This window comes from Amblyomma americanum, chromosome 11 (assembly GCF_052857255.1).
Source record: "Amblyomma americanum isolate KBUSLIRL-KWMA chromosome 11, ASM5285725v1, whole genome shotgun sequence".
NCBI lineage: Eukaryota > Metazoa > Arthropoda > Arachnida > Ixodida > Ixodidae > Amblyomma > Amblyomma americanum.
The window spans coordinates 2,550,828-2,562,578 of NC_135507.1; the positions used below are offsets into that span (position 1 = coordinate 2,550,828).

The 11,751-nt window shown below is 45.6% G+C and overlaps 1 protein-coding gene across 2 annotated transcripts; it reads left to right on the forward strand.

The window, feature by feature from the left end:
- The first annotated feature begins 5,454 nt into the window (after positions 1-5,454).
- On the forward strand, positions 5,455-9,806 carry LOC144111388 (mitochondrial import inner membrane translocase subunit Tim29). Of its 2 annotated transcripts, none has more exons than XM_077644670.1 (3): positions 5,455-5,659; positions 6,638-6,739; positions 8,925-9,806. In XM_077644670.1, the coding sequence occupies exons 1-3, from the start codon at positions 5,626-5,628 to the stop codon at positions 9,299-9,301; spliced, it is 513 nt and encodes a 170-aa protein (XP_077500796.1). In that variant the 5' UTR covers positions 5,455-5,625; the 3' UTR covers positions 9,302-9,806. The 2 variants fall into 2 exon arrangements, with proteins under 2 accessions (XP_077500796.1, XP_077500797.1); XM_077644671.1 differs by lacking the exon at positions 5,455-5,659 and adding an exon at positions 5,735-5,777.
- Positions 9,807-11,751: the final 1,945 nt, after the last annotated feature.

An 11,751-nucleotide genomic window follows, 5' to 3' on the forward strand; every position in this document is an offset into this window, starting at 1 on the left:
GTCAAGGGCCTCAACAAAGAGAGGGAAACGCAAAGGCAGCGGCATAAGTTTCTAAAACTGCGTCGCTGCCATTAATGCTTCTCATGTGCGCATATGGGCCCTGCTTGCTGTACTTCTGTAACATGTCCGCGATTGATATTGCACGCGAATAAAAACGAGTGTTGCACGACTGTGTTTCCTGCGTTATTCACATTGCATGTGTTTACTCGTTCGCAAATGTAGTACGTACACAGCGAGAACACCTAAATATAATCCAATAAAATTAACCGTAGCGTTTCGCCTACTTTATTAGAGAAAATGTTACCGAAAAAGTACTTCATATATATATATATAAAAGATATCTATGTACAGCACAAGTTTCGTGTTTCGAAACACGAAGTTGTGCTGAATTTCACAGCAGCTTTCGCGCAAGCGACAAGTGCTAAATGTGCAGCTCCTCGCCAGAGACTCAAAACAAACCCTGAAACCTATAGTCAGCTGCCTCCATGACAGCTTTGGTCGATTACAGCTGAACGAAAGCAAAAATGCACTAGTCCTCTTGCCGATGTTGCGAGAGCGTTGGGGCTCGGCGGCACCCTTCCGACTTGCAGCGCTCCATGTGGCGGCCATCGGCATTCATCGCTCGCGGTGCCACCAGGAAGGCCACGGTTGGCACACTAGCCAGTAATGGAGGTTCAGGTGCAGCGCCGCCAGCCCCCTAGTGGAGATGTCTGTTCCCTCCTGAAGCAATGCGCTACGACACAATCATAATTTTTTTCAGGAATGTAGCGCCTTCATAAAATGTGATGCGTCATTGGGAAGGCATTGTAGCATTACTTTAACCACGGGCTTGAGCCACTTGAACTGTCTTGTGAAAAACTGAGGCAATACGCTGCCTCGGAAATGTGGGCGTAGGGTGCTTCTCCATGGCCTCTCAAACTGCATTCCAGCAGCTTTTTTCCCCGCGTCCTCTCTCTCCCAGTGATACCTGCGCCACTAAGAGCGAGAAATAAACTTCAACTGAGGCCGGTCCACTGGGCCAATGCCTCTTGAAGAACATGCCTGAAGCGTCAGGGGTTTTTCTGCCCAAGACCTACTGAACTAGAGACCTGCACATTTGGCGGTTGGACTGCGTGCGCCAACTTTCGTTAACTTTTTGGCCGTTGAGAGCGCTCGGTTGAACTGTTCGTTTGTCATGCTCATCATCATCGTCTGCTTTCGACAAATGATTTCTTTTCTCTCACTGCCTCCCTGTGCTTTTGTCCTGTCTTATTATTTTGAAACCTAGTAATTAACAATGCAAATATGGTAATTCTTCAAATCCTAGCAGTGAATATTTTGTTTGCGCACATGCCAGGCGTGAGACTTTCTGGCATCTTTGCTAGGCAATGGATGAATGATGAATACTCACAACGTAGACAAATGACAAAAGCTATTATGTCCTTGAAGTAAAATAACTGACGCCTTCTTGCTCAACAGATTAACTGTAGCGCCAAGCCGCCCGTAGGTTCAATTCCCTAGCGGCGAAAAGCATGAACTAGAAGGTGCGCGCTGGAGCAGTGCCAAATGTGCTTGTTTCTGGCACTGTGGAATTACAATAGGTATGGGGTGGTAAGAGGGATCTGGAAAGGGGTGATGGTCCCTAGCCTGACCTTCGGTAATGCGGTCCTGTGTATGAGGCCAGATGTTCAAGCAGGGCTGGAAATTAGGCAACGGGGAGTAGGGAGGTTAGCTTTGGGAGCACATGGCAATACACCAAATCAGGGGGTACAGGGTGATATGGGATGGGCGTCTTTCGAGAGCAGAGAGGCTAGCAGTAAGAATAGCATTTGAGGAACGATTGAGAAAGATGGGGGAAAAGCGGTGGGCTAGGAAAGTTTTCAGATACCTGTATATAAAGAATGTTGACACGAAATGGAGAAAGCGAACTAGAAAATTGACAAGCAAATATCTGGACAGCAATAAGGGGGCAAATCAGCAATTATCGGTTAAGAAAAGGGTTAAAGGAACAGAGAGAGCTCTGTGGAAAACAGGGATGCTGACGAAATCGGCACTGGAAACATACCGGACCTTTAAATGGGAAATTGCCAAAGAAAATATCTATGATAATTGTAGGGGAAGCTCTTTGTTATTTGAGGCCAGGACTGGAGTTTTGCGGACTAAGACGTATAGAGTCAGGTACCACGAGATAGACACGTTGTGCATTGCGTGCGGAGAGGAGGAGGAAACGGCTGAAAACTTTATACTTTTCTGGAAAGGGCTGCACCCTACAGTGGAAAGCAGCAGGGCTGATTTACCCAAGGCATTGGGGTTTAAGTATAGTGAAGGGAAAGTAGATTTTAAGCGGGTAGAAGTAACCAAGCGAAGGTTATAATACGAGTGGTGGCTAAAAGCAAGACAGGAGTAAAATTTCACAAGACATGGCTAGGTGGCTTGAGCCACCGCCCGATTTAAAGGGTTCAGCCGTATTCATCCATCCATCCATCCGATGCTGACCAAATCAGCACTGGAAACATACAGGATTTTTAAGCAGGAAATTGCCAAAGAAAATATCAATGATAATTGCAGGGGAAGCTCGTTGTTTGAGGCCAGGACGGGCGTTTTGCGGACTAAGACATATAGAGTCAGGTACCTTGAGATAGACACGTTGTGCGTTGCGTACGGGCGGAGAGGCTGAACACTTGATACTTTTCTGTAAAGGGCTTCACCCTACAGTGGAAAGCAGCGGTGTTGATTTATCCAAGGCATTGGGAAAGTAGATTTTAAGCAGGTAGAAGTAACCAAGCGAAGGTTATCTGATTGGTGGCTAAAAGCAAGACAAGTGTAATTTTTCATAAGTCATGGCTACGTGGCTTGAGCCACCGCCCGATTTAAAGGGTTCAGCCGTATCCATCCATCCGCCCATCCTAGCAGACGACACGCAGGCAGCACAGAATTTTCTTGTGACTGCCGTTGCAGCAAAAAGTATGTCTTCCGGTGCGCTGTTTTTTATACTATTTGTGTGGTGTGTTTAGTGTTACCGTTTGACAAGTGACGCGTCGATGACTGCAGTTTCTGGAGCGAGTAGCGAGGGAAAATGCGTTGCTGTTGAGTTCCGTTTTGCATGCATGTCCAGTCAGCGAAACAAGAAGCCCGGCGTTTCGTTCAATGAAATTGCTGCCGACTTAGAACTCCGGGAAAGATGGCTTAATGTAATTCGAAGAAAAAAACTGGCATCCAAACACATTAAATTATTCTGTAGTATGTAGCTTGCATTTCCAGCCAAGGAAGTGCTACTGTAGACAGTTTGGCTGCCCAGCAAGGCAGGGGTGGACTTTTTTAACCGACGTCACCACACCTGAGAGTGTTACAGGGCCTCAAGAAGTTCGTTGGTATCATGCTCAAAGACCGAACTCATCTTCAAAGGCCACTGGACACATGCTTGCTCTACATTGTGAATAAATAAAATCGCGGGTTTGCCTCTTTTGACCTGTGAGAACAAGGATAGCGGCATATATATATATATATATATATATATATATATATATATATATATATATATATATATATATATATATATATATATATATATATATATATATATATATATATATATACAAGAAGTTCATCAAACCATCGCTAACCAACCATGCACTTGACCATTGCCTCCTTTAGAAAGGAGGCGATGACTTGACATAACAGACAGGAACGCAGTTGCGAAGATGTACAACAAGAAACCTCTTTCCCGAAAATTCTTGAAACTTCAGTAAGAAACGAATTCCGCCGCCTTCATCGCACCGACGCATGCCATTTTTTCTTGTAAGTGCGCACGTGTCTGTGCCTTCAAGCGTAGTGTTTTAAATATTCACACGTCGCTCGCCGTGTCTGATACCCCCCTTGTTCCAGTTGTCATTTCGTCAACGCGCGTGCTTAATTGTCATTTGGAGAAATCCGGTCAGTCAGGTCTAGCTGCTGTGTTACTCCTAAAGTCACTGTGCTCGTGTGCATCACACAAGAACCTAGTGAGCCGCGTTTCTAGTGAAAAGAATAGAGAAGAGGGGCATGGGCTTATTTGAAATGTGTTAAACGTTATTCATGGAGGTATACCGTTCGGTGAATGACCAGAAACGGCTAGCGCAGCTAGCTATAGGCTGCCCTCCAAACTCTGCTCCACCCGATCGAAACATCTCTAGCAATGCTCTGCAGCAAGATTGTAACAGACGCGCGCTTCGCACAGTTCTAAGAACATTAGATATCAGCTATAGGTTCTTGAAGGTTGAAGGTGTCAAAATACGGAAAGAGACGAACACATAGAACAACTTTCTGTATTTTGATAGCGCTCACCAATACCTTCAAGAATGCATTTCCAACCAGCCCCAGTAGTAGCTCCTTTGACTTTAGATACGAGGAATGTACCTCCTGCGGGCCAGCGACTCCCCAGGCAAGTATAACCACGACGTCTCCGGCTTCCATCCATTGAGCGCCATATGCAGACCTGCTTTGACACGCGTCATCTGGCTACAGTTGAGAGCTCAGGCAATTCCGGACTTCCTCCTGTCCTTATTCTATCTCATGGATTATTTTCTCTTTTTGCTTGTCCGAAGTAGTTTTCTTGTCATTGGCAACAGTACAATATATACAACCATGCATAATGCAGTGTAAATACCTATTAAATTTGCGTCATTTCTTGCCACTTCAAGCACTTGCTGCAATATGGATGTTTCGAACATGTTCCTTTTGTTGTAAACCGTCCAAAAGTTACTGGTTATGCAGCAGATAAAAGGTCCTAACGGCATGATAGAACGGCGTGCACAGCACGCTTTTAGATTTAGAAATCGAAACTGATGATCCTCTTTTAGTATAATGTGGAAGTCAACTCAAACATCTTAAACATTTTCTGCACTCTGGGACATCCAAAAACATGTTTTTTGTCGTTAACAAACTAAAAATTGTTGCTAAAAGCCCGAAAAAAGGTCTGGCGCCGTGCATCACAGTCTCCCAGCCATAATAATAATAATTGGTTTTTTGGGGAAAGGAAATGGCGCAGTATCTGTCTCATATATCTTTGGACACCTGAACCGCGCCGTAAGGAAAGGGATAAAGGAGGGAGTGAAAGAAGAAAGGAAGAATAGGTGCCGTAGTGGAGGGCTCCGGAATAATTTCGACCACCTGGGGATCTTTAACGTGCACTGACATCGCACAGCACACGGGCGCCTTAGCGTTTTTCCTCCATAAAAACGCAGCCGCCGACATTGAAACCGAAATTGGATGGATGGATGGATGGATACGGCTGAACCCTTTACATCGGGCGGTGGCTCAAGCCACCTAGCCATGTCTTGTGAAATTTTACTCCTGTCTTGCTTTTAGCCACCAATCAGATAACCTTCGCTTGGTTACTTCTAACCTCTTAAAATCCACTTTCCTCTCACTATCCCTAAACCCCAATGCCTTGGGTAAGTCAGCCCCGCTGCCTTCCACTTTTAGCCATCTTTTAGCGCCGCCTAGCGGCCAGTCTGCGCAATGTCGAGGTGATCTCTGGGTCCATTGAAAGCGAGGAGACGCTTGAGGAAATTTCTTCAGGATGCATTGACTGGGTCCATATGCCCACTGCGGCTCTGCGGGTTGTGTTGCGGTTGGCCACTGAATCAAGTGCGGTGTTTTGCGGACATGGCACGGTTCACGCGGATAGCGACACGGCTAGGTTGGTGCAGCGTGACGCTAACCTGTAGGACCGTGGCTTGTAGACGTGCAGGGGTGCAGCTCTGCGCAGCTCGATGTTTGGTGTTATGTGATGGAGTGTTCGACAACCATTGTAGAAGGTTGGGCGAGTTTGTGGCAGATCATTCTTCAAACAGCGCGATCAAGACAAGGACTCAGAGAAGAGATACGTCTCTTCTCTGCGTTCTTTGTGTTCGCGCTGTTTCAAGAGAGTTCAATAGCGGCTGCAAACGAATGGCGCGAGAGTGCGTGCGGTACTTGCGTATTTTTAAGGCTGTGGCTAGAGTAACTCCAATTTGCGCTAGAGTTCCGCCCAGCGTAACCTAACGCAACCTAACCTGACGTAACCCAACCCAAACAAGAACTTTAATTTGCGCTAAAGTTCTGTCCAGACGGAACCTAACCTAACCCATCCCAAACCAACGTAACCTAACCCAACCTACCCCAATCCAACCTAACCTAATCCAACCAAACCTAACCCAACCCAACCTTACATAAGCCAACCCAACCTTACCTAAGCCAACCCAACCCAACATAACCACCACCACCACTGGACGGAACTGCAGCAGCAGCAAATGTTCCGTCTGGACGGAACGCTAGACACTCCGTATTTTTAAGTGTATCGCAATGCATGCACTTAGACCACGGACCAGTCGGACCGTCATGTTTTATTAGTTTGCGGCTGCACTATCTGGCCGGATTGCACGCGATTTCCTTGTACACTTTGCACGAGCCCTTGTAGAAGCATAATTCGAGCGAGCTAGGTGCTCGAATCGCATGTTCTTTTTATACACGGTGTTCGCGTTTGATTCCGACATACTCTGATCTCTAATCTGACCTCATAATCTTGCTGCCTAATGCAAAGGGAAGCAGCAGGCTAAATCACGCTGGCCCACACCAACTCGTACTTTCTTCGAGACGACGACGACGGGTCTACGACAACTACCTTTCGGTTGCGCAGGGACTTATTGGAAGAGCCTACTGGAGGATTACAGTGCTGCCGTAAAGGACATAGTGAAGGATTCCAAGAGCCGGCCCGGCAAAGCAGCACTGGCCCTGTCAGGTTTGACTCCTATCGGTGCTAACATGGCCTTTGCATTTGTGCATGTCTGTCCATTATGTTTTGCTGCTCAGCATCTTTGCTTTCAACAAATGTAAGGTGAGTTACGCTCGGTGGTTTGGAAAGGAAGTGTAGCAGGCAGGTGCTACACGCAGTGCTACGTTTGACTGCATTTTCCTTCGATGTTGACATAAATTAGTTTCCGTTTCATACCTTCGTTCACATTATTTGCCATACGGCATTATCGAGACCAGGTTTTTGCTCCATAGGATCTACCATTTAATACTGGAACTAAGCTTTGCACCCATACTATGAATCTTGACCTGAAGCCAATGTTTAGTAAGTTAGTGGAAAAATGTTCTTGAATAACACATCTTGAGCTATTTCGTTGTTCATCACAAAGCAAACAGATGCAGAAAGGGAAGATGCCAGTGTCTCATCTTCCCTTTTTGTGTCCTTAGTGAAGTATGCGCTGTTTTCACGGGGAAATGTTCCAGTACCTTGTCTTTGTGCTGTACCCCTAATGTGATGGCAATCGTTGATTGTAGGCTCGTGCAGCAGCATTTTATTGAGTTGTCTGTTTTACTGGTGAATTATTTTTATCTCCGAGAAGGAGACCTTGTGGGAGTGGTAGGGATGGTCTCACTGCCTATATAGGGCAGCCTGTTTATTTGGGGTACTACCTTTGATGAAGAAGGCTGGCATATGTGAGGTGTGGGTTCCTGTGGTGTATTCTTTGCTCTCGTTCAGGATGATGACCAATGGTGGGACTAACTGGAGAACTGTTCTTGCAAGGGGGTTTTTCAGAGCTGGAGGCAACAATTTTAGTTAACCAATTTCTGCAAACTTATGTTGCATCCAGACTACAGTAGAAAACTTCTATTTTTTATTGTCTTGCACTATATTATATATGCCTGTTGTGCCCATACATTATGTAAAAGCTTCTCACAAAGACCAACCAGCATCCATTGCTTACCAGCACATCATCATCATCAGCCTGACTACACCCACTGCAGGGCTGCAGGGCAAAGGCCTCTCCCATGGCTCTTCAATTAACCCTTTCCTTTACCAGCTGCGGCCACTGTATCTCCGCAAACTTCCTAACCTCATCCGCTCACGTAACTTTCGGTCGCCCCCTGCTCTCTTGAAATCCACTCTGTTACCCTTAAGGACCAGCGGTTATCTTGTCTTCGCATTACGTGCCGTGCCCAAGCCCATGTGTCTCTTCTTGGTTTCGAATAGGATATCATTAACCTGTATTTGTTCCCTCACCCACACTGCCCACTTCCGGCCCGCTGCCCTGCCCAAGCTCATTTCCTCCTCTTAAGCTTAAAGGGCTATAGACACCTAACTTTGGGTCCATGTTTTCTTGTTTGTAATGATGCGTAAGGCATCATTACATAGATTACCACCTGGTATTCTCCTATGACCGCAAAATGCATTTCTTCCTCATGCCGTTTCGGTTTAAACAGTCGAATGAGGACTGTGACGTCAGTGTGTGCTTACAGGTCATGTGAGACATGAAAAAAACTGCATAATCACTGCTTGCACATTTGTTGGCTTTTGAGGAAGGCTGGCTTCAGCACTGCAGTAAATTAAAAGGTGAAGCAGCAATTATATGGATGTTTACCATGCCTCACGTGACACAAAAGCACTCTTTGATGTCACAGCCATCATTCGGCTGTTGAAACCGAAACAGCATGGCAGAATAAATTCAGTTATAAATTATTTAGCGGTTGTAAACGAATATCACATGGTGATTCATGCGTAGTAGTGTCTTCCGCATCATTCTAAAGAAAACATGCCACCAAAATTAGGTGTCTATACTCCTTTAAGTTAAGGACAATGGAGCAAGCAATGGAAAGAAAAATGATAGGTGTAACGTTAAGACACTGAGAGTTGGCAGAGTGGGTGAGGGAACAAACGCGTTTTAATGATGTCTTAGTTGAAATCAAGAGAAAGAAATAGGCGGTATTGCAATAGCAGCCAATACCCGCAAGTAAATTAGTGATTATAAGGCTGGATGTAGCTTCATCTCTTAAATGTGGCTGTATCATATGCTTTGGCACATGCTGGCCTAGGCAGTGTTCTGACTAAACACTGAAGCCCATTACGAGCCATGCAGAGGCGTTTACAGCACCCACCGATTTTCCTTCAGTCATAGCAAGCCTTCTCTGTGTACTTGCAGGCACTGGAGCAGTGTGCGTTCTGGTGGCCACTAACCCAGGAGCTGGTTCGTTTGCGGATGCACTCAGCCACAGTGCAAACGAGCTGCTCCTGCTTAGCGATGCTACACGCAACCCAGAGTCAGAGGCACACGTGAGGCGACTTGAGGCATGCCGCTGCAATGGGGCGCTACGCAGCTGGGATCTCCTGCTCGCCACCGTCGTGTGGGAGGCTGACCATGCAGACAGCTGCGATCTCTATGCAGCGCGCTGCAATTTCCTACAACCGCGGCCACTGCTTGAGCCACAGAGGTTACTCGACATTGGCCTCTTGGGCACCTGGCTCAACCTTGCACGCATGATGCGAGACTGTGACGTCAACCACAGCGAGTGGCAGTGATGCATGTAGAGACCCTCATTTGTGTGATCTAAACAGTGGACGCATGCACTCTAGTAGAGAATGGCTGCCAAAAGCTGAATCTTAGTCTGCTGTCCCAAGTGTGATGCTAAGTGCCGACAAGTTAACTTCTTACTGTTAACTAGATTGATGGAGTGCCGCACTTACAACTTCTCTAGTATCTTTGATGCGTTTGCATACGCCGCCACTTCATATATTCATTTTCCAACTTCCGGAGGTAAAAACTAATGGGATTTTCCTTTACCGAACTGTTTTAGGAATAATTTGGCAGACAACGGCGATCAATGATAGAATCGTTCTTTGTCAATAAAAAAGGCAGTTTGTGCATCAGCGAAACATCGTTATCTTTGTATAAGGCAGAAAAAAAGTTTTCTTAGTGATGCTCATCATGTACAACTTGATGCGTGAATACGTTCCTTGCGCATGTGATGGCCGACTGTATATGTATGTATGTGGTTTCTGCAGAATAAATCAATTGCGAGTGGCACTCTGTCCTGTTCTCTTGTGTGTGCATGTGTAGTTTTTGGCACCTTTAAATTACAATGATCAATTACAAACTAGCCTAACAAGTACTTCTCAAGTGTCGCGAGGGTTGTTACTGTTGAATTTTTTTTTTTAGTTCCTGCAAGCGACTTTTCACGAAAATCATGGCTGGGTTCTCTTCAGAGAGTGCACGATAGTTTCTAGAACTGCCCATTTTTTTTTTCCCCAAGGCTGACTCGTTCAGGGGGCTGCAAGAGAAGATTTTGGATGGTAGCCTTTCTGACCCACCACCTTTGGGTCCCTCTCCTCTTCGAGAGATGTCTGAAACTTCGCAGCAAGTGCAAAATATGTCAAGCTTTTGCGAGCCAGATTCTACATCGAGACTTATGAAGAAAAGGGGCTGTTACATGCTGGCTATGGCTGCAGAGCAGGTGTTCATATTACTGTCAATAAGGTCCTCTTTCAAGAACCACAGCTATTAGTGTGCTTTACCTCTATTTACCGGCGAGTTCCCGCTACAGTCGATGCTGCAAGGGGAGCTGTTAATGGACTTGCCACTTTTGCTTTGTCAAATTCAATGCCTGTGAAATGTTCTTATGCCAAGGCTTTAACCAAAGTCATGAAATATTCAACTTGCAAAAAATCTCTTACAGTATCCAGGAGCTTTAGTCCCACACTTTAGCAAGCCATAGATGGCAACAACTGAACTCGTACACAAGCAGTTTAAAGGGCAACTCCAGGGATTTTTAGAACATTTTGAGTTGATAATCGCATTTCATTCTATACAGGCTCCTCTTTCTGGTACAAAAAAACAGCTTTAAAAATACTGGGTAGAAGCAGTTTGAACAGCAGAAACCGAAACTCACCCGTTTTGGCCAGACTATGTAGTCGCAATATGCCAACCAATGTCGTCACAGATACTGCCCCAAAGCTTATCGAGTGCACGTTGATTGGCTAAACTGGTGACCGTAAGTGACATTTTGTGTAATTTGTTCAGTGACCACAAATAAGCGTGAAATTTTCTCAATGAGCATGCCAAAGTGCGAAATCATGCATGCAAGATTGCTGCAGTAATCGCTCCAATCGAGGCCACAAAACTGAAAATTGTATAATTCATTTGTGTTGCAACAATATGTCACTTGGCTGTGAAATTTGGCAAAAATTAGCAGAAAACTGCAAAGAACTTACCCTGAAAGTCTCAGTAAAATCCGTGGAGGTACAAAAAAATGCCTAAGTTTACCTTGAGAGGAACTGAATCTTCAGAGGTGTGCCAACCAAGCAGCAGACTTGCATCACATATGCAAAGGGAAGGTATTTTATTGGCTGCACCGAGACCCTGTGCAAGCTCCTTGTAATGGATGTTTGTTAGTTCTTCCCATGATTTAGTGCACATCATCATTCTGACTACGCCCACTGCAGGACAAAGGCCTCTCCCATATCTCTCCAATTAACCCTTTTATGTGCCAGCTGCGGCCACGGTATCCCTGCAAACTTCTTAATCTCGTCCACCCACCGAACTTTCTGCTGCCCCCTGCTATGCTTGGCTTCTCTTGTAATCCACTTTGTTACCATTACGGACTATTGGTTATCTTGCCTTCTCATTCCATGCCCTGCCTGCACGTTTCTTCCTCTTGATTTAGACTAGGATATCATTAGCCCGCATTTGCTCTCACTCACTCTGCCTTCTTCCTGTTTCTTACCATTACACCTATCACTTTTCTTTCCAAAGCTCACTGTGTTGTCCTTAACTAAGTGAAATTAGTGCACATAGCTCAAGGTTATTGATAAACGTTGCACCTGTGCCAAGTGCTTGCAGGAGGAAAAACTTTATTGACTCAAAAAGGAATTAATGCTCTTGCATCCCAAGAGGGGCTTTATCAGTCCAGGAGCCCTCTGGCCTCTGCTTCATACCTGGCTTGACTAATCTGGCATCACTGGTAGCCAGAAAA

Coding starts and splice junctions, on each gene's coding strand:
- LOC144111388 (XM_077644670.1), top strand. CDS start 5,626: ATGGCACGGTTCACGCGGATAGCGACACGGCTAG. Junction 5,660..6,637: donor GCGGATAGCGACACGGCTAG/GTTGGTGCAGCG, acceptor TCGGTTGCGCAG/GGACTTATTGGAAGAGCCTA. Junction 6,740..8,924: donor AGCAGCACTGGCCCTGTCAG/GTTTGACTCCTA, acceptor GTGTACTTGCAG/GCACTGGAGCAGTGTGCGTT.